Source organism: Perognathus longimembris, chromosome 9 (genome assembly GCF_023159225.1).
Source record: "Perognathus longimembris pacificus isolate PPM17 chromosome 9, ASM2315922v1, whole genome shotgun sequence".
Classification (NCBI taxonomy): domain Eukaryota; kingdom Metazoa; phylum Chordata; class Mammalia; order Rodentia; family Heteromyidae; genus Perognathus; species Perognathus longimembris.
The window spans coordinates 48,314,057-48,337,406 of NC_063169.1; the positions used below are offsets into that span (position 1 = coordinate 48,314,057).

General features: G+C 37.8%; 1 protein-coding gene across 1 annotated transcript in view; it reads left to right on the plus strand.

The window, feature by feature from the left end:
- The window catches only part of Lama2 (laminin subunit alpha 2), a 547,138-nt gene that overhangs the window by 201,247 nt on the left and 322,541 nt on the right, over positions 1–23,350 (plus strand). Inside the window, exons 5-7 of the mRNA XM_048354062.1 lie at positions 15,256–15,435; positions 18,499–18,588; positions 19,934–20,051. Coding sequence (XP_048210019.1) covers positions 15,256–15,435; positions 18,499–18,588; positions 19,934–20,051 — 388 coding nt within the window. The remainder of the gene's footprint in view (positions 1–15,255; positions 15,436–18,498; positions 18,589–19,933; positions 20,052–23,350) is intronic.

The window sequence follows — 23,350 nt, forward strand, 5'->3', positions numbered from 1 at the left end:
TTTGAGGAGACTAAGAGCACTTCCTTCTGGTATTTTCCCACAGTAACCTTCTTTGGACCTACTCTTTCTAATACCTCTCCTGGATGTGAAGTTTAGCTGGTAGATGAACCCTTGTATAGACTTAGTTTGACAATAGGAAGATATAACAATGACATTTGTATTACATAAAATGTAGTTGAGATGTTTCCAAAAGACACAATTGTGACAACACTACAAATATTATGTAAGTGGAAGAAAGAAAACACAATTGTAAATAAAACTTGAAATACAATCTTATTATTTTTTAAAATGCATCTAAATGTGTAAAATGAACTTCTTATACAATTTTTCAATGAAATTTAATCAAAAAAACCAGGAGAGGGTGGCTAATACTTGTAATTATAGCCATTCAGTAGGCTGAATCCTGAGGATTGAGGTTCACCATTAGCCTAGACAGACCCCAGAGATTCTTATCAGAAATTAACCAACAAAAGCTAGAAATGGAGATATGGCTCAAGTGGTAAAGTGCTAGACTTGGGTGTAAATCTAAGTGAGAGCATAAGGCCCTGAGTTCAAGTTCCAATTCTAGTCCCAGGCAAGAAAAGAAAAAAGAAAACCATTCTCATTTGGTAATGAATTCCTTCTGTGAAAATTTCAGTCACATAGTAGTCACTGTTCTTTTTATACCCCATGCCCAGTGAAAATCACTTGAAGAGCTTCCATTTAATCATGATGTATTATAGGTCACCCATCTGGACATCTTTCACATAAAGCTAATTTCAGCTCATCTTGAGCAAGAAATTTAAAAATAAATGGCTGGATTGCTTTGAGTTGTGGAAAGGAGGACCACCAGAAGCTCTTTGAAAAGCAGGACCATACCAACTGTGAGAGTTTGAGAAAATTGGAACTCCTAAAGCAGCTGAGACTTTACTTCTATTTTTGAACTTTCCAAAAAATTTAGACCTTCTGTGTGTTCAGCAGTTCCATAGGAGTTAGAAATCACTGTCACATGAAATCTGCTCTTAGCATGGGAATAAAAAGAAAGTTGTAACTAACTTTTTGAAAATGAAGGGAGAAGGTTTTCTGGCCAGAAAAAAAGCAAAACAAACTATTGGAGCAGAGTAGTTTAAAATGTTTCATTAGGAATGAAGAAAGAAATGAAATCCTAAAATGACAAATACACTTTGAAGATAATTGATTTTCTTATTATGTTGCAATTTATTAATGACTGGAGCTTTGACAGTGAATAATCTGTTTAAATATTTCATGGAAGGCAAAGCTTTCATCCAGGAATGGCAAATGTAAGAATTATAATTCCAAAGAACAGGAGAAAAACCATTTAAGTTTCAGGGCAATAGAACCAAATAGTTGTCTAAAACAAAATAATTTTTGTGGAAGAGTGAGAAAATTGTTAAGATGAAACTCAACAAAAGAGTTGTCCATGATACAGTGATATTTGTTGCATAGTTCATTAAGTTGACATTTTTCCTAAATTTGATAGTTTATCATTATTTCTTTACTTTTCAAGCAGCTCAGTAATCATCAATTACCTGAATAATTATATCAGTTGAAATTTTGGTGCTGACAGCCTAGTTATCAAAGGTCTTCTGATATAATTCAAGTGCAAAGTAAACTTCCATCCTGGTAGTAATACTTAGACATCTGAAGGACTATATCCCTTACACAATTTATCTTTTTAGAAGTGGTATTTTAACAGTAATATTATCAACAGTTTTTCACTGGTTTACCTAAATGAGGCTAACCAATATATAGAGTCCACTCTACTCTGGCTAACAAAATCAGTTTGAATGGCTCTAAAATTCAAATCATTAAATTAAAGCTCATGTTTTAAAAAATTATTACCAGGGCTATTGGAGAGGCTGAGTTCTAAGGATGTCTGTTCAAAGCCAGTCTGTTCAGACAAATCAAGACTCTTATCCTGGAGAGCAAAAATAAAGAAACGGTAGTGTGGTCCAAATGGTAGCATGCCAGCCTTGAGCAAAATGGCTGAGTGGGAATATCAAGCATGAGTTCATGCCTTAGAACTGTGTGTGTGTGTGTGTGTGTGTGTATTCTCTCTCTCTCTCTCTCTCTCTCTCTCTCTCTCTCTCTCTCTCTCTCTCTCATTCTTTCACATGCATGCTAAAAATTAACCGGTCATAATGTAACATCAGGGTAATAGATAATAAAGTTAACAAATATTTGGTTAACATTAACAAGTCTTGTAAGCTAAGATGTTTGGAAATCAAGTCTTAAAGCTATTAATTTTCATATTCTTTCTTGATCTGTCTGTCTCTCTGATTCTTTGTTTTTATAGCACTATAGTTTGAGTTCAAGGCCTCACACTTGCTAGACAGTTGCCCTACAACCTGAGCCATGCCCACAGGATGGTTTCGCTTCAATTATTTTGAAGATAAGCTTTCTTGTCTTTGCCTGGTACTGGTCTAAGACCATTATTCTCCTATTTAATCCCTCCATACTGCTTCCCATGTACCAGGGATCACAAATATAAATCACCACACTTGGCTCATTAGTTGATATGGGGGTGTCACTAAAGTTTTACCGTGACTGGCTTTAGACTACAGAAACCTTGATGTCTGCCTCTGAGTAGCCGGGATTGCAGGCATAAACAACTATGCCCAGTCCCTCATATTCTTTACATCAGTTTAATTCAAATGTATTTGAGTAGAAACTGATACAAAGGATTATTAACTTTAATTCTGGAAAAAAATCACACTTAATTAACTCAATAGCTATGTACATATAATCATATAAGACAATGTGAAGCAAAATGAACTCCAAGATATGGAAGTAAGATATTTTTCATAGTTGTTATTTTTAATGTACTATGTGAAATTACTTCTTTTTTCTTAATTTTTTCTTCTCTATGCTTTAGCCCTTGTTGTCACCATATCTGATTTGGTCCCTGGGCATTGTAAATTTGTTTATCTGAATTAGGGAAAGGAAGGGGAACATCAAAATGGTGAGGCAGAGGGTAAAAGGCAAACAAGTGAAACAGCAATACTTACAAAACAGTGTGTTGTAAACTAACTGTACAACTTCGGGTGGGAGGTTGGAGTGGAGAGAACATGAGAGAAAATGAGGGAGGAGGTAACAAGTTTGACAAGAAATTTACTCACTACCTTACATATGTAACTTTACCCCCTCTGTACACCACCTTGACAATAAAAATTTTTAAAAGAAAAGAAAAAACTTGGACCCTTCCTATTTTCTTTAAATCAAATGTGGGTCCCATCCTAAAATTATCTCATGTATTTAAATTTTTTGGAAATATTCCAAAACATGAAATACTTCTAGCCAAAGGATTTACCTCTAGTAGGGAAGGAAATTGAGAAGAAAGAACAACAATGCTAAGAGAAAAACAAGAACAGTGGGTCTGAGAGCTCATTGGGGGTTATCATCTCTTGCTAATAAGTCAGTATTTGTGAGGATTGAGCATTGATAATTTTAGCTAGTAACACAAAGGCCATTTCCAAAAACAGATTAATTTAACTGGAGGAAATTCTGGAACCCAGGGGTAAGTTAGTCCTGTATGTTTCCTCCAACATCCAAAGTCAGAACCAGAGCTTTTACCTGGTACATGAAACACAATGAAAACTTGTAGCATCATTCCCTTTTCTTGAGCTTCCTGCTGTGCCTTTCCCTTCTTCCCACATTTTTTTCATACAGTCTAAAATATAAGTGATTAAGCTCATTTTTCAAAATTATCTTCATAATCATACACTCCGTTGCTGAAAAACAACATATTAAACATAATTTGATTTAACATGTTCCCAGATATGTGAGCTATTCATTCATATGTAAATTCTTTGGACACAAGTGTATATAGTTTCTTTCATTCTACTATGTGGGCATACTGTTTGAATTCCTTGGGTCTGTATACTTTTTACTTGCTTCCATTTCATTGCCACAACCAAAGAGATTCTTTAAGAAACTATGAACAATTATCAATGAAAAAAAACCATCTAAGGTTACTAACGATGAACACTTTAAAATGATAAACATTTTGAAAATGTTCTAACAGAGCACACCACATTGCAACCTCCTCCACATCTGCCACTCCAACTCATCACAAAGTTTGGGAGATGTTAATGGTTTTCTTTTAGCAGTCTGTTTCCCCAGACTTCTATTCCCTCACCAAACTTGCACTGGTGGGAAGAATTTTCCATTCTTAACTGGGGAAGGGAGAGGGAATGCCAAAATCGAAAGACAAAGAACAAAAAGACAAACCATTCAAAAAGCAACACTTAGAAACCATTTGGTGTAAACCAACTGCACAACTCTTGTGGGGAGAGGGGAAGGGGGAGGGGGAGAGGGGAAATGAGGGAGGAGCTAACAAGTAGAACAAGAAATGTACTCACTACCTTTCATATGAACCTCTAACCCCTCTGTATCACACTTTGACAATAAAAAAAGAAATTAAAAAAATCTTTTATCTTCTGCATGAACCATTTTAAAATTGAATTTTAAAGTAAACATACCATGGCGTCACAGAGGTCTTTTCTATTTGCAAGGAAAACACAGTGTGTGGTATGATATACCTAGTGACAACAGAATTATTTGGGGTAAGCAGAGTTTAGTATGGATATAGTTTTTCGGTAATAAAATATTCTAATGAGTTTTCCATTTGTTTGTCTGTGAAAACTCTTTGCCATCCAAAGTAAGTTTCAAATCTGAAAGGCCACTTGGTAATCACAGTCAGATATTTTCAGTTGGAAAGAATTCCTGTGACAGCGTGAAGGTACACCCACCCACATGTCTATAATGGGAAGCCTTTCAGAAGAAACTAGACTGTCGTGGATTTCCCAGGAGCTCACAGCAAGGCTGTGGTGATCTTGGAAATGGATACTTTCATCTTCCTTGAAGACAGACACCCGCTAGTTGTCACCCCATAGGAAATCAGGAAGTATGCTAAACCAAACCTTCTGTACACTTGAAATTACACAGCACTGTGCCAGATGTAACATCCTATCCAATATTATGATATATTTTGAGGGAGAGTGAGAAAAAAAAAGCAGTTTAAGGAAGTCGCACACATCGTGGCCAAACAGCTGGTTAGTTTTATATCCCAGAAACAGCTTGGGACTAAGTATACTCCCAAGATCTCTTGGCAGAAAAGCTTGATGAAAATACCAAAGCTATGAGGAGAAGTATTCCTTTGCAAAATGTTTCATGGAACAATCATATGTTTTTCTAACTTGTGTAAGAAGGCACACCCCTCATTTTTCAATGTCTTTTATGTTTAAGTGAGAAATTAGCTGATTGCTTGTACAGAACCAAAGTGGATCAGTAGAACAGGAAGATCAAAGAAACCTTAGTCATATTCAGAAACCTTCATTTCAGCCGTGTTGTAATTTTCTCTTTTCTTTCAAATTATTTTGTGGAGCACTCAAGGAAGAATTTGAAAGAAATTTAAGCATGAATTCAAGGGCACTGGTAACATTTTTTTTTGGATGCCAAAATTAATTTCTAAGTTTCATGTATGTATTTATACAGTCTAATTGAGGTCTCCTTAAGCAACAGAGAGAAGTTAATTTCAAACATATTTTTGGCTCACCTGTTAGAATGTTGGAATTGTGGAACATGCAAGATCTACTTTCCCCTTAGCACTTTCTGCATTAGAGGTTATTTAGCATTTTCAAAGATTTAATATATTAGACAACCCTGCATTCTATCAACCTCCAATTTGTTTACACACGGAATTTATTCTTCAGTAAGTACCCAAGATAAATTCAATTAGCTGGAACATCTCATATTTTATCATGAGGTATTTTGGGTCTATTTTTTGTGATATCAAAATTAGTTTCTCTTCACCGAGTGTGCTATATTTCTCTTGTGATTCAAGTAGTTTATTGGCAGTCAGTTTGTAAAATGATCTCTGGGATTATCTAAATGCAAAAGATGCTAGGATGGAAATACATATTATTGACTCCCCTGTCAAAAAGCATAATTAACATGCATGACGTATTGTCTTGGAAAAGAGTATGAAAATTCCATGGGTGACCTTGAATCCTGTATCTGAGTATTTCTCTCTGGCACAGAGATCCCAGTTTAATTTTCCTGTCACTTTAACCCAGTGTGCACACATGCATGCTTGCTTATACCTGTGTGTACATTTTTAATTCAAAACTTACCAGTCAACTTCAATTTCTTTAACATTTTTTATTTCATTACATTAATCGTATAGATAGCATTCCATTTCCATAATGCAAAATGAAATTACTTCTTCTTATCAAGGATATTAGGGATTTTTAAATTCCTTTTAAGGCTATACATGACTTTGTCCATTCAAAGTATTATAAATTTCATAGATTGGGTGTGTTGGAAACAAGAGATATTTTTCACAGCTCCAGAAGCTGAAAGTTCAAGATCAGAGTGCTAGCATGGGCTGGTTGGATGATAGTAAGGTCTTTCTTCTTGGATTGTGGAATCCTGCCTTCTTACTGTATTTTCACACAGTGAGAAGAAATCTAATGCTCAGGCCTCCCCTTTTTAAAGCATTAATTGCATTCACAAGGACAGTTAATCATCTTAGAGGAACAAAGACAATTTCCCAAAGACCCTACCTCCAAACACTATCACATGGAGGTTAAAGACTCAATACATAAATTTGAGATGAGAGAATGGTAATATCCAGAACTTTGAACAACCTGATATTCATATGATTACTAATGGTAATCTTCTATCATCATTCTTGAAAATTTAATTAACAGGTCAGTAATTTCCAATTTAATACTCATTATTAAATTGATTTGCTGAGTTTTATTTCATTTATTTTCATTCCTATAAATGTAAGAGATATTCCTGAACCCCTTTAGTCTTGCAATTAGATTCCTGGAGAGATTGGGGCACCCTGAAAATATAGAAAGCTGCTTATCTGGGTGTGTGTTTTGAACATTTATCTTATTTGAGTGAAATTTGGTATCTCATCAATAATTCAATAGTCATTTATATTTGTTTCTTTCAATAGGGCCCTCATATCTCCTTTCATCTACTTTTCATGTTACCTTGTTGGTCTTTTTCTTTGTTGATTTATGAATACTTAGATATATGGGACGTCCTTCCCTTATTTGTGATAAAAGTTCATTTAATATTATCTAATGTTCATCCTTCTCAAGAAATCTTGGTTCTGGGGTAATCCTAAAAGAATATGACAGCTTTGTGTGCTTTTGGCTAGCAGTTCCTTGACAGCATCTCCATTATGAAATGAAATTTGGTCTGATCATATTGTATTTCTTCCGGAGTCAATTGTGCTAAATTATTTTCCTAAACATTACCATTTCCATTCAGGCTCAATGTATTTTTCACACAGTAAATTTTTCTTATAATATATTATATCTTGGTAAAATTTTACCATATTGCTCTATCAATTACTAAAATATAAATGAGTAAAAAAACAATTTATTAAAATGTCTTACTGTGAACAGAGTTTTGTCCTTTCTCCTCATTCATATATTCTGTTCTCTATATATTTTATAGAAATGTATTTCTGTATATAATGAGATGGTTTCAACTTCAGAAAATTTTAAAGGCCTGATAGGTTCCTAATATAGCCAGATATGTCAAAACACTTTATGAAGTTTTCTTGATTCCAAGTAGATTGTTTGTTTTTGTCCTTGTTTTGTGGATTGAACTCAGGGCCTGAGTGCTGTCCCTGAGATTTGTGCTCAAGGCTAGCATTCTAACACTTGAACCATAGCTCCAGTTCTCCAGATTTTTTTTATTTAATTTATTTGTTTATTAATTGAACACAAATTTTTTGACAAGGTGTTGTGCAAAAAGGGTACAGTTACATAGTAGGGCAGTGTGTACATTTCTTGTGATATCTTACATCCTGTTTTTCTATCTCTTCTCTAGGTCAGGTAGACATATATACAATATACAACGTATCAAGAACATATACAGTAGCCACGTGGCCACGCCCAAGAAAGTTCGCCTAGGGCTTTAAATGTAATGTCGATATTAGACCATATGTCGACAATAGTCTTATATGAACGTACATACCTAGCTTTTGAGCTATTGTATTCCCCTGAGAGGTCAATTTTTGACCTTTATATGTTGAGTAATTGTTTGGTATTAGTTATATACTGTTGGGTCGCTGCCCCAATCCTGTGGGGAATACTATTCGACAAGCAGTTTTTGGTTTCACAGACTTGGTCTCTACTGTCTCTCCGTCTCCCTTTGTTAACAGTGATATATCAGGGAGATCATGCCCCTTTGTTTTCTGTGTTCGAGGCTTGTCGCTCAACATTATTTGTTCAAGTTCTGACCATTTCCCTGAGAATAACAATATTTCACCATTCCTAATCGCTATGTAGTATTCCATTGTGTATAAGCACCATATTTTTTGCATCCATTCGTCTGTGGAGGGACATCTGGGTTGTTTCCATATTTTGGCTATTGTGAATTGTGCCGCAATAAACATGGAAGTTCAGATGTCTTTTTGATATCTTGGGACCTTCTGTTCAGGATAGATGCCTAGGAGTGGTATGGCAGGGTCATAGGGTAGGTCTATATTAAGCTTTTTGAGAAACCTCCATACTGTTCTCCAAAGTGATTGTACTAATTTGCACTCCCACCAACAATGGAGAAGGGTTCCTCTTTCCCCACACCCCCTGCAGCATTTGTTGTTGCCTGAGTTCAGAGTATAGGCCATTCTAACTGGGGTGAGGTGGTATCTCAGGGTTGTTTTTATTTGCATTTCCTTTACTACCAGGGATTTTGAGCATTTCCTCATGTGTTTCTTTGCCATTTTTATATCTTCTCTTGTGAAGTCTCTCTTTAGCTCCTTTGCCCATTTCCTAATAGGTTTATTGGGCTTGGAGGGGATTAGTTTTTTTAGTTTTCTGTAAATGACAGATATCAGGCCTTTGTCTGTTGCTGTGCTTGTAAATATCCTTTCCCATATCGTTGGCTGTCTTTCTATTTTGGTGGCTATGTCCTTAGTTGTGCAGAAACTTTTTAATATGTAGTAGTCCCATTTGTCGAGTCTTTCCCCTATTTGTTGTGCCCCTTGGACTATATTCAGGAAGTTCCTTCCTGTGCCTATAAGTTCTAGTGTCTTTCCTACTCTGTCCTTCAGTAGTTTCAAGGATTCAAGTCAGATATTGAGGTCCTTGATCCTTTTTGAGTTGATCTTGGTGCATGGTGATAGGCTTGGGTCTACTTTGAGTTTTCTGCATATGGCTGCCCAGTTCTCCCAGCACCAATAGTTGAAGAGGCTATGCTTATTCCATTGTATGTCTTTAGCTCCTTTGTCGAATATCAGTTGGCTGTAAGAGTGCAGTTTTATTTCTGGGTCTTCAATTCTAATCCATTGGTCTTCCGATCTGTTTTTATACCAATACCATGCTGTGTTTGTTATGATGGCCTTGTAGTAGAGCTTGAAGTCTGGTATTGTGATACCTCCTGCACTGCTTTTTTTTTTTGCCTAGAATTGCTTTGGCTATTCTAGGTTTTTTGCTGTTCCATATGAATTTGTGGATTGGTTTCTCTATTTCAGTGAAGAATGTGGCTGGGATTTTGATAGGTATTGCATTGAATTTGTATAACCATTTGGGCACTATGGCCATTTTCACTATATTGATTCTGCCTACCCATGAGCATGGGAGGTCTTTCCATCTCCTTGTGTCTTCTTTGATTTCCCTTATTAGATTTTTATAGTTTTCATTAAATAGGTCCATCACATCCTTGGTTAAGTTATTTTATTCCTTTTTTGGCTACTGTAAATTGAATTGTTTCTATAATTTCCTTTTCTGCTTGTACATTGCTGGTGTACAGAAAAGCTGCTGACTTTTGTGGATTGATTTTGTATCCTGCTACTTTGCCAAATTGGTTTATTAGGTATAGGAGTTTGGGTACTGAGTTTTTTGGGTCCTTCAGATATAAGATCATGTCGTCTGCGAATAGGGATAACTTCATTTCTTCCTTGCCGATGTGGATCCCTTTGATGTCCTCCTCTTGCCTTATTGCTATGGCTAGGGATTCCAGCACTATGTTGAACAGAACTGGGGAGAGTGGGCATCCTTGTCTTGTTCCTGAGTTTAGGGGGAATGATTTAAGTTTCTCTCCATTTAATATGATATTAGCAGTTGGTCTGTTGTATATGGCTTTTATTGTTTTGAGGAATGTTCCATCTATTCCTATTCTCTCCAAAGGTTTTAATAGGTATGGATGTTGTATTTTGTCAAAGGCTTTTTGGGCATCGACTGACATAACAATGTAATTCTTAATTTTAGATCTGTTTTTGTGGTGAATTACGTTGATTGATTTACGGATGTTGAACCATCCTTGTGACTGCGGGATGAAGCCTACTTGGTCATGATGTATGATTTTCTTGATCAGTTTCTGGATCCTGTTAGCTAATATTTTATTGAGGAGCTTTGCGTCTGTGTTCATTAGTGATATTGGTCTATAGTTCTCTTTTTTTGTTGGGTCTTTGCCTGGTTTGGGAATGAGTATGATATTAGCTTCGTCGAATGAGTTTGGGATTTCTCCCGCTGTTTCGATTTTGCGGAAGAGTTTGAGTATTGGTATTAGCTCATCACTAAAGGTTTTGTAGAATTCGTTGGTGAATCCATCTGGGCCTGGGCTTTTCTTTGTTGGGAGGTTCTTGATTACCTCCTGTATCTCACTGTAAGTTATTGGTTTATTTAGTTGATTTATTTCTTCTTGGTTCAGTTTGGGCAGTTTGTTCTTCTATAAGAATTGATCCATTTCTGTAAAATTATTGTTTTTTGCTGAGTAGAGGTTTTGGAAATAGCTCCTTATGATTGTTTGAATATCGTGTATACTTGTTTTTCCGGTGGAGTCCTTGATTTTACGTATATGAGTCTCTTCTCTTCTTTTTTTTGTAAGTCTTGCAAGGGGTCTGTCAATTTTGTTTATTTTCTCAAAGAACCAGCTTTTAGTCTTATTTATTTGTTGAATGGTCTTTCTATTTTCAATCAGATTTATCTCTTCTTTAATCTTTGTGATCTCTCCCCTCCTAGTCGTTTTAGATTCTGTCATTTCTTGTTTCTCCAGTTGTTTTAGTTTCATCGTGAGGTTATTCATCTGCTCTGCTTCCATTCTTTTAATGTGAGTGCTGAGGGCAATGATCTTGCCCCTCAGTACTGCCTTAGCTGTGTCCCATAGGTTTCTTTGTGATGTGTTTTCATTGTCATTGTGGCTTATGAATTCGTTGATTTCATCTTTAATTTGGTCTGTGGCCCAAGTGTTGGATAGCAGTGTGGGGTTTAGCCTCCAAGAGTGTGTATAGCCTCTGTGGTATCCTTTGTTGTTGAGGGTTACCTTTAATCCACTGTGATCAGATACAATACATGGGATGATGTCAATACTTTTGTATTTGCTGAGGTTCTTTGTGTGGGCTATGACATGGTCTATTTTGGAATATGATCCATGCGCTGCTGAAAAGGAGGTGTATTGGTTCTCTGTAGGGTGGAAGGTTCTGTATAGGTCTGTCAGATCCATTTGGGAAATGATATTACTTAGGTCCTCAGCTCCCTTGCTAATCCTCTGGGTGTTGGATCTGTCTCTTGGAGAGAGAGGAGTATTAAAGTCACCCACTATGATTGTGTTTGCGTCTATCTTGTTCTGTAGTTCTGTGAGAATTTGCTTGACATATGTAGGGCCTCTTTTGTTCGGTGAGTATACATTTATCACCGTGATGTCTTGATTCTGGATTTTTCCTTGTATTAATATATAGTGTCCTTCTTTGTCTTTTTGAGTTGATTTTAATGAAAAGTCCAGCTTGTCTGAGATCAGGATGGCTACACCTGCCGTTTTGGTGGGTGCATTTGCTTGGTAGATCTTGCTCCATCCTTTCATTCGAAGCCAGTTTTTGTCCCTTGCTGTAAGGTGGGTCTCTTGTAGACAGCAGATGTCAACTTTTTGTTTGCGAATCCATTCTGCCAGTCTGCTCCTCTTTATCGGAGAGTTTAAACCATTTATATTTAAAGAGATAAAGGATAAGGGTGTTTTTTCTCCTTCCATTTTCTTGTTGGGCTGTTTTTTCCTCTTTTTTTTTTTTTTTCTTGTCCTTAGTGAGCTGTTCTTTCTGTTGGACTTTGGCTATTGTAGTTTCTTTCTGATTCTGTTCCGTGTGTCTTGTACGATCTCTGTTGAGTGGGGCTCCCCTCTTAGAATTCGCTGTAGGGCTGGTTTTTTATTCACATACTCCTTTAGCTCCTCTTTGGTGTGGAAAGATCTGGTTTTCCCTTCGAATGTGAACTCCAATTTCGCTGGATATTTGATCCGAGGTTGTATATTGTTAGCCTGAAGCACTTGGATGGTGTTCTTCCACTCACTTCATGCTTGGTAAGTTTGTGTGGATAAGTCAGCTGTTATTCGAATCCTCTTCCCATTGTAGAAAGTTTCTTTCTTCGCTTTGGCTGAATTCAGAATTCGCTCTTTAATCTTGAGGTCTGAAGTCTTGAATATTATGTGCCTTGGGTGGTTTTTCTGGGGTCTGGTCTGCCAGGTGTCCTATAGGCTTCAGTTACCTGGATGGTGTCCCCTGTGAGATTGGGGAAGTTTTATGCAATAACTTTATTGAGGACATGTTTAAGCCCTCTGCTCTGGTATTCAGCTCCTTCTTCTATTCCAATTATGCGCAGATTATATCTCTTGTCTTTGTCCATTAGTTCCTGGATTAGTCTGCCCTGAAGCTTCACCGTTTCTTGGAGTGTGGTCATTTTCTGGTTGTTGTCAGCTGCTTCATCGTCCAGGCGAGAGATTCTGGATTCCATATGGTCCACTCTTTGTGTTATGGTTTCAATTGCAGAGTTTATGGATGTCAGAGAGCTATTTATGGTTGTCAGATCAGCTCTGATCTTGGAAATTTCTTCCTTTAAAGAGTTGTATTTTAAATCTATTTTTTCATGCATTTCAATTCTCAGGATGTTAAGATTTTCTTTAAAGGAGGCTTGCATTGTAACCATTTTTGCTTCCATTTCTTTAAAGAAGGCTTGCATTGTATCCATTTTTTGCTTCCATTTCTTTCTTGGCTTCCTGGGTGTCCTTCAAGATTTCTGCTCTAAAGTCCTGGAATTGTTTTCTGATTTCATTTCTGACACTTTCCATCATTCCTGTTAACATGGCCTCATTTGCTTTTTTAATCTCCATCTCCTCTTCAGTCGTGCTGCTTTTTACAGCTGGCGCGTTGGCTTGCTCTTTGATGAACTGTGTTATGTTTCTTTGTGATTTGCACATCTGGAGATCTGTGGCTGGCTTCTGAGGTTTGGTTTGTGGCTCTGCCCTCCCTCCTGTATAGGCGCATCTACCAGAGCAGGTGCTGCCGCTGTGGCCCCGCCCACCAGTGCGGGGTACGCCTACCAGAGCAGGCGCTGTCACGGGGGCCCCGCCCTCCTGTGTGCTGTGCGCCCGCTACAACAAGTGCTGGCGCTGTGGCCCCATCCACTTTAGCAGGGTACGCCTCCCAGAGCGAGCCCCGGGTTGTTGGGTTGTGTTTGCGCCCTCCCGCGAGTCTGTTGGGGGGGGCGGTATGTGTGGGGCCCAGTGGGATCGACTGTACGGGCGTGGGTTAGCACCCTCAGACCTCACCTCCGCTGTGAGGGGAGGACGTGATCAGGCCCAGGTGTCCCTGCTGTGCTGGTATTGCCCACAAGCGCCTGTGATTTTAGTTGTAAGAGTCTTCGAGGTCCAGGTGCCTCGGGTGGGGCTTGCACTGCCGGCCGTCCCCTGGCCCCTGTTGGGAAGGGGGTGGGGCCGGTTCTGCCAGTTCAGGAACCTGTGGGGGCTTGGGGCTGCTCTGCCCTTCCCCTGCTAAACTGACTTCCCAGTGCCTGATGGGAGCTTCCCGCCTGATTTGGGGGTTCTTTGTTCCCCCGGGGTGGGGAGCGGGAGGGAGGGAGATCTAGCTTCTTTGTAGGGCTTGGGTCTCTGATAGCTGGTCTCCCATTGGGTGAGGGGGTCACGGGGGACTCACTGGACCTGGATTGTGTGTGTGTCCCGTGAAGCCATTGGTCCTTCAGGGGGTGGCGAAGTGTCATGGTGGCTTCCCCAGTTCCCTCCTTCTGCCACACTGGGTTCCCCAGCCGCTGTCTGTCTGAGCCGGTGTGGACCCAAACTTCTCGTTGCTGCCGGTGTGTGTCTTGGTCTGCACTCTCCCTAGTGACCGTGGGGTCTCCTGCTATCTGAGTTCTGTGCTCCCTGCAGCCTGTCTGCCAATCGCCGGGTTCCCCTTTCCCAGCCTGGCCCTGTTTGGGCCAGGGTCGGCTGGTGGGGGGAGGGTGCCCCGGAGATTCTCCGGCTCCGTGTAGGTTTTTGGCTCTTCTTTTTTGCTCCTTTTTGTTTTCCTGCGTTTCTCCACTGCTTCTGGCTGCTGGTTTTGCTGGGTTCTTGATGGGGTGTTGGGGGAGGTTCTTTTAAACTAGGTTTTAAAGGAGGTTTTTTTAGATTGTTTAAGAATGTTTGCTCTGCAAGGAAGGGGTCGTCCTCGGCGGCTCTCCCGGCCCCTGGCCGGCAGCCGTACCCCACATGTGCGGGCGTGGTGTTTGCATCCCAGATTTTTTATCATTAAAATGAATCATTAAGTAGTTGCATAAATGAGCTTCAGTTGAACATGGCAGTTTGTGAGTATAATATGTTACCAGATTCTTACATAATGTAGCATAAAATCATTTTAAGAGCCATTTGCTAGTGACTGTTTCTGTAATACTAGCTACTCAAGAGGCTATGGTGTGAGGGTTGCAGTTAGAATCCATCCAGGACAGGGAAGATCATGAGAAGTCCATGAGGCTCTTATCTCAAATTAACTACCAAAAAGCTATGAATGGAGCTATGGTTCAAGTGATAGAGCACCAGTATTGAGAGAAAATTTGCAGGGATAGAGGTCACGCCCTGATTTCAAGTCCCATTACATACACACATACACACATTAATAATAATAATATTAATAATAATAATTTTCAGAAAAAAGTGGTTGATTTACTAATTTATGGAAATCTAGGCAGGGAAAGATGATATTCCTGTCTTGAAACAGAGGAATATATACATATATATTATATATAATTGGAGACCACCTAAGATACTAGCAGTTGAACTTATGTACTTGTCCTAATAAGTCCATGAAATGCCCCAGTTATTTTACTGTTTTCCAGTGGATAAGCATGAACTTTCATCTGCTCATTATGAAAGAGGAATTTTCTTAATTTTACTCAAGAAAAACAAACCAGCAAAACATGGTGTTTCATTTTGATAAACTCATGCTCAATTTATTTTCATTTTGTATAGATTCACATTTCTTTGATCAATGGGAGACCAAGTGCTGATGATCCTTCCCCAGAACTTCTGGAATTCACCTCTGCTCGCTACATTCGCCTGAGATTTCAGAGGATCCGCACCTTGAATGCAGACCTGATGATGTTTGCTCACAAAGACCCCAGAGAAATTGACCCCATTGTCACAAGAAGGGTAAGTGATAGCGATTCGCCAGAGCCCATGAATGATATCACACTCTCCCTTTGCATTGTCTGTCAAGGAATTCAGAAAGAAATTTCTCAGCCATTGCTAGGAGTAGTTATCTAAGATTGTAAAATTCACCATCCTTTGTCAAAATCCAAGCTCTGCCACTTATTAGGTAAAGGACGTTTATCAAGCCTTTTTCTATGCTTAAACTTTAATTTCCTCTCTTGTAAAATGAGGATAGTAATATCTAGTTCATAATCTTTCTGTAAAGACTAAATAATTGGATTTTACCCTTCAGGTGATCTGTGCTATTATTACAATGGGCTTTGAGCACTTGCTACTAAAAATACAGGGACTTGGTGATGTTTAGGACACAGCCCACTCCAAGATATGCATTTTAAAGCATGATCCAACACACAGACAAGATACAGACACAGAGAGAAAAATACACACATACACATGTGCAAATATATACAGAGAGAGAGAGAGAAAGAGGAGAGAAAGAAAACAATATTCCTTAAACTTTAAAGTGTTAAGAATCTACTGAATTCCTGTAGAAATAGCAGTTCACTTTTAGTAAGACAGGCCTGAGATTGTGGAGTTCTACAAGACTTCCCAGTGTTGTCAATGTTGCTAGTTTGGAGATCCTTTTGTCTTATCAAATATTCTGGGTTTTGCTTCTTTATGGAGCCATTGTTTTAAACACTATTTGTATAGGTGAAAGCTGATTCTGTAAACTCTTATTTTCCTTTATAAAGAAAATAACAGAAAAAAAAATCTAAAGGTTAAATAATTTTCTCAACAGATTTCTGACCCTTAGAGTTAACACAAATGCTTCTCTCCAGAACTAAATTTATGAGCCCTTCACATATGAATAAGAGGTTGCTCTGGACTGATGACTGTACATTGGCCTGTCTACCCTGGACTCTGTTCATAAGCTATTAATAACTATTGAACCGAGACAAAATTGTCATGAATCCATAAAGCAAATCCATGTTAACAGTTGTCTGTGCTTACTATACATGTAGGCAAGAAAGACAGAGCAAATTAAATTGTGGGACAAAGCACTTAACTCTAGAATGATGTTAATAAGAGCAGACCAGAGGCACCAACTGCCATGTTGCTGAAGCAGTGAAGTGAATACCACTGATGCTGAACATACCTCACATGCTTCCTCTCCCTATTTAACTTCCCATACTTAACCGTTCCGACATCACAGAAAGATGGCTAAGTTTTAATTATCACCAAACGATATGTGTTACATGTTTTAGTGACCTGTGTTTTCCAAACTGGATACAATTTTACCTATTAATCTATTCCACCTGATAGCCAATTGTCTTACACAAAAGTAATAATTATTTCATAGCAATATTTAGATTCTTTGCATATTATAAAAACGAGTCCAATTCTAATTTTGACATTGTTTAAACAACACCAAGAAATGCTGAATAATACTGAAATGAAATTTGTTCTTCCTTGATAAGGATAGTGGGAATAATCAATGAATATAAAGTAGTACTCCTTTTATATAAAGTAGTACTCCTCTTTCAAAATGCAGAGTAAAGGTGGGGGTACACATCTATTATGTAGAACTGAATGAGCCTTTAAAATACTGCATACAAGCAAACATAAAAAATATGCTTTTTAAAGTGTGCAAGTTCATTAAACACTCATGCAAATTTAAATATGTCAAAGTAGAATATTGAATTTCAGCTCTCCATGATTCAAAAGCAAAGCATTATACATTTATATTTAAAATATGTTGCTCAATTTTAAATGCATCTACAAACAAGGCTGTACAGATTTTCTTAAGCAAATATCTCCACTTTCATCTGTATCATTGAGCAATGTAGTTAAATGAAAAAGAGATACTTATCCAAATTCCTAGAAAATCCCATTAGTTTAAAATTGACATATTCCAAATAAGGTTATGTAACAGAAAAGTTAAAAGACACTAAATTTAAGTGACAAAAACAAAAGTAGAAGAAAAAAAGGAAGTAAAAAGAAAAAAGCAGGGAACTCAAGATTTGTGTCCTCATAATTATTCTTGTTCAGTATGATTTTTTTTACATACATAATTGGAATTATGGATCTCCTGTGTATTGAGAGAGTTGTTTGGACTCTATGATAATGTAAAGGTCTCTGACAATTATAAAATGTTATAAATACAATTATTCATATTTCAATATTAATTTAGCTAAACAATCATGAGTTGCTTTTCCAAAATGTAGGTTAAAATAAGCACTATAACCTTATTAACTTCAAATACTTTTTTTTCTGACACTCTAATGAAATAATAAAAAGCCAAGTGTTCCGCACATCAAACTTATACTTACTTTTTTCCCTTCTAAATTTGAGTAAGAAATACACTATTATCACCACGATTTCCTATAAATTTATTACTTTTCTTTTCAAGTCTGTCAAGAGAAGTAGGAGATGATCATAAAGATCACAATTAAAGTGTTTTTCGTTGAAGAAACGACATTAAAAATAACTCTTAGCTGGGTACCAGTGGCTCATGCCTGGAAACCTTGCTACTCAGGAAGCTGAGATCTGAGAATTGTGGCTTGAAGACAGCCAGGGCAGGAAAGTTCATGATACTTTTACCTCCAATAAACTGCTGAGAACAATCTGGAAGTGATGTTGAGGCTCAAGTGGTAGAGCACTTGGCCTTGAGCACAAAGTGGCTTAAGGAACAGCCCAGAGCCTGACTTCAAGACATAAGACCAGCAAAAACAAAAAAACAAAAGACAACCCTTTATGTGACAAATCATTATCCTTACCCCAAGTTAAAATCTACTGGTAAGAGTGAATGTTCCAGCCTGGACTTTGAAGAGACCACAGAAAAGAAGTTTGTAAAATGCTCCATAATTGACATTAGAGGAATTCTTTTGGGGGTTCTGTGCTTATCCTGTAACTTCATCCATTGTGCAAGCCCTTAGGAAAAAAAAAGTACCATTCAAATGAATGATAAAGTCAAAAGCTCAAATTTTGAACAAAACGTTCCCTTTGGTTCTTTTCATTCTGCAGCCAGCCTAACAGCGTTCTTCTCTGGTTTGCTTTTTGCAGTATTACTACTCAGTCAAGGATATTTCTGTTGGAGGCATGTGCATCTGCTACGGTCATGCCCGAGCCTGTCCGCTTGATCCAGCAACAAATGTATGTATATTTATAAACTGCTTAGGCAAAATGAAATGCTGAACTGAAAAATGGTTCACGAGAGTCTTGACCGACAGGGAATGCTGTGAATGGGTGTCAGGTCCCCACTTAGTGTAACGGAAAGCGATGCCAGGGTGAAATAGAGTTAGCAGTTAAGATGCTAGACTTTCAAGTATCTAAAAACAGATTCATTTCATTAGCTACCCCACAAAAAAAGTTTGCAAAGTGGCATCTATTTTGAAGTGTCCTCAGCTAGGACAGTCGGTGGCATGGTGTTGTAAGTATCACAATCATTTCTTTAAAAAATTTCCATACAAAAATTTTATACAAACACATGAAAACTGGGCACGGAGGGAAATATATGAATGGCTGTGGAAGAGAGAATGAGATGAGATGGGAACATTTTCTCTTCTTGAATACAAGAAACAATTCCAGAGTGTTGTGTTTGTTAAGCTGGAGTGCTTTTGTGGAACATTTTTCATTAATGACAATGAATATATTGGGTGAACATAATCTAGAGAAGAAGATGAATGAGAGCCTGTTTTTTCCTTGTCATAAACAAACTGGTGAAATTAAATAAAAATCATCTACTCTGCAATATATGGAAGAAATATATGGAATAGTAAAATCAGTAAATATCAGGGGCTTGTTTTCTTCTCCTTTTGCTTCTACTGTATCTGGTACAAATTCCATTACCTTCCACACTAGTGTTTTAAATGGTAGATTATGGAATGTTATCTCCCAGATGGATTAAAATCCATGACTTTTTTTTCTGAAGGATGGTGGAGTGCTGTGTGCCTGTGGCTCCAGTGCTCTCTCTGAAGGTCAGCCGTGGGAAGTGTTCTTCAGACTCTGAGAGCACGCAGGCAGCCATGGAAGGGCAGCTATATGGGCTGAATCCACACAGCAGTCAGCGAGCTCACAGGCAGAATTAGTTCTGGAAGACATGAGATTCCTGATTTTCCTCTAACCCTAGAAGAATATCTGGGGAAATATCTACTCCCCTGTTTTTCAACACAACAGCAACAACGAATGTTAGTAGTGCTTTGAGCAAAGTATTGAAATGCGTAACACATGCAGAAAGCCTAGAGATCCCAGGCATAGGAAAGGGAGAATTCATACCTCCCTTGTGCCTCCCTGCTGCATTCTAAAATAAAATGTTGAGGTTCCAGCATCAAGTGGGGCCATGTCAAGCTGATATGGATTTATCTGTGCTCATTCTCAGGTTGGCACAGATTCCCATCCAGGATGGCAGTCTTACACCTTACCCTATAGTCTAGGTGTCTGCTGTTTTCTTTCAACTACCCCTGCTTCTAAGTAACAGTCAACGTGTGCTTTCCCCTAGAAATCTCGCTGTGAATGTGAGCATAACACGTGTGGTGACAGCTGTGACCAGTGCTGCCCAGGATTCCACCAGAAACCCTGGAGAGCTGGCACTTTCCTGACAAAGACTGAATGTGAAGGTATGTTCTTGAGAAGTGGGCAGCATGCCCTTTTTTCCTTGCTGGGATACAGAGAAGTTATACATGCAGTGAAGATAAGGAAGTTTGTCATTCCATCCTTTGATGGTCCTAAGTGTTTGAACTCAGGAACTCTTGCTTCCTAGGCATGCATTCCACCACCTGAACTATACTTCTAGGCTGTTTGTGCTATTGATTTTTTTTTTTCATTCAGACAGGATGTTATATTTTTCGTACTGATCAGCTTCAAACTGGCTTTTTCTTTCCTGTCTATACCTCTACAGTACATAGGATTATAGGTGTGGACCACCACATTGATATCATTTTATATATTTTACCTAAGGCCAAAACTGTTATCTTATTCAGTTTTCTAAGGTTCCTCCCCACTCCCCTGGGGTTGTAGAAATACAATCCAGAATTTCCTTTTTTTTTTTTGTGCCAGTCTTCGGGCTTGAACTCAGGGACTGAGCACTGTCCCTGGCTTATTGTTGCTCAAGATTGGGACTCTACCACTTGAGCCACAGCACCACTTCTGGCTGTTTCGGTTTATGTGGTGCTAACCACATAACCCAGAGCTTCGTGCATGCTAGGCAAGCACTCCACTGCTAAGCTACATTCCCAGCCCCCAGGATTTCTTATATTCTTTTACATGACTCAATCACTCTATCACTGAGCTAAATCCCCAGCCCTGTTTTATTTGGTTATTTTTATTAATTTGGCCAGTATTTGCCAGATATCTATGAGCTTACCATTGTGTGATTGTTACATGAAAAACATCAAGGTTTACTATATACACTGACTGTCATCAGTTGAATTCCATTCTGATAGCATAATGTATGTATATATTCAAATAGAAATGCAAATAAACATCAATAAAATCTATACTAAAAATGGTCACCCTTTTGAAAACATAGACTTGTAAAATAGTTCCAAAGTATATATTAGCTCTAGTTCTTTATAGCCTTTCTATATAAGACCAAGAGAAGATTGAAATTAGGTTTTATTGTTTGTTTTTTGCCTGTCCTGGGGCCTGAACTCAGGGTCAGAGCACTGTCCCTGTCTTCTTTTTGCTCAAGGTTAGCATTCTACCACTTGAGCCACAGAGCCACATCTGGCTTTTTCTAAGTATGTGGTGCTAAGGAATCCAACCCAGAGCTTCAGGTATGCGAGGCAAGTGCTCTACCGCTAGGCCAGATTCCAGCCTCAAGATCTAAATTAGACTTCTGCTGAACTATAGAAGCAAAGTAGCATAAAGCTCAGTTGACCCAAATCCAACATTAATATGTGAACAAATAAGCCTTCAGCATATAGTTTAGACCCCATAAGGTCTATAAGGCATCCAAAAGATACTTGGTCGACATTTTCAATACCAGCCCAAAATATTCATTAACTAATTCAGTTCACATATGTCACTTAATATATGTCAGACTTTAAAAGTCTTTAAGACTGGTAAATACTGTTCAACCACAAAAACAGTTTCCTACCATAAACTGCATTTCTTTCTTAGTTTAAGCTGCTATACATGCTGTAACTGTTTTTTGAGTCCTTTCATTTTCTACACTGATGTCTTATGTTTTCTGATTTGTCTCTGCCTGTTCATGAAAGTATTTTGGATTAGAAATCTCCCATAAATACTAGGATATAGACATAGCCCTGAGCTACCACTGCATGACCACTGGTCACCATTGCACCATTGCACTAAACCAGTGGAGCTTCTGCTTTCACCAAGTACCTTCAGCCCCACTCGAGTGCATCCTTAGGATATACCTCAGCCTCTCCCTCAGGGAGAAGGCATTTGTTCCTAAGTGACACTGCATGAAATTCCACCCAGGGATAACTGAACTATAATTAATATATATATATATATACACACATACATACATAATTATAAGTATATAATTTAGTTTGAATTCAGCGTTGGTTTGTAGAATGTTGGCAGTCATAAGGGTATGGGGTGCTATGGAGGCAGGGATTTTGCTTGCTGTATCTAATATCATATCACAGTTCATTGTTCACAACTGTGGAATGTTGATGATCTGAATCATCTGTAAATCCTTTACCACTCTACTTGAGTGTCTGTATTTAAACAGAGACAAAAATGGTTTTAAGCAGCATAGACAGATGACTGCCATTACAAGATTTTTCTCTTGCTATTATTTACCCTTTAAGAATGATGGGATTATGAAAAATATCTTTTGAATAGGGTAGAGGAGAGGTTATATTTTTCAAAGACACCTTTTTAAGACCCCTAATTGAACATATTAATAAAAAAATCTTATATAAACATCATGTTTTTGGAAATATATCCATTACTGAAAATTTGTGTAAAACTTTTCCAAGTTGAGTTGTATTCCAATCAACCTAATATTTACGAAAAAAATCTTTTATGATATGAGAAATCTCTGTATAAAATATTGAATTGCCTTCTAATTTGTTTGAGTCAAATTTGGATTTTTATTAATCTAGTTTTTATGAGGTAAGATGAATATTCATTCCATTCCCAAACCTTATTACAGAACAGTTAGTAATCACGTCTTAGACATCCTGTGAAACACTTGCTTCTGAGGACAGAATGAAAATCACTTTTTGATACCAGATGCTAGGGTGCACGCCCTAAAGAACTGTGGGTATCATCATTGTTTTGCCTATGCTATCCCATCTTTGTAATGCAAATTCTAAGTAATGTGAAAATAAAATTTCATTGCACTGTATTTCCCTCTATACTGGCAGCAGGAATCATTCTTGATTGCTTAATTATTCTTGTGCAATATCTAAACCTAGAAGATTGTTTATAATGCCTAAAAATTTATGTTTATTACCATGTAATCCTTAGAAAAACATCTGAAAGTCTACTAACATAGCTAATAGATGATATTCTAAATCAAAAGTCAGCAAACTGGAGGATGTTTTTGTAATACCATGACAAAGAGATGATATCCTTACTATAATAAATCTTACATGTCATCAATAGGGAAAAATACACTGAATTTCTTATGAGCAAAGATCAAAGCAGCTACTCAGAAAAAAAATGTTTACAGCCCATACAAAAGATAATCACACCCACAACTAAGGACCTGTCCATTAAAACAGTGAAATATTATTTATCTTATCAAAATATTTATTTATCCACATAACAAGTACTTCAAGGCTTACTATGTGTAAGAATAATATACTAATGGTTTCCCTCATTGTGGTAGCTAGAATTTGCCTGTACATCTACATGTAAATACACTAGGTGGTAAGGAAGGAGTTACAAATGAATTGACTGAAGTGTAATAGAGTCTATGCAGAGCACAAGTAGT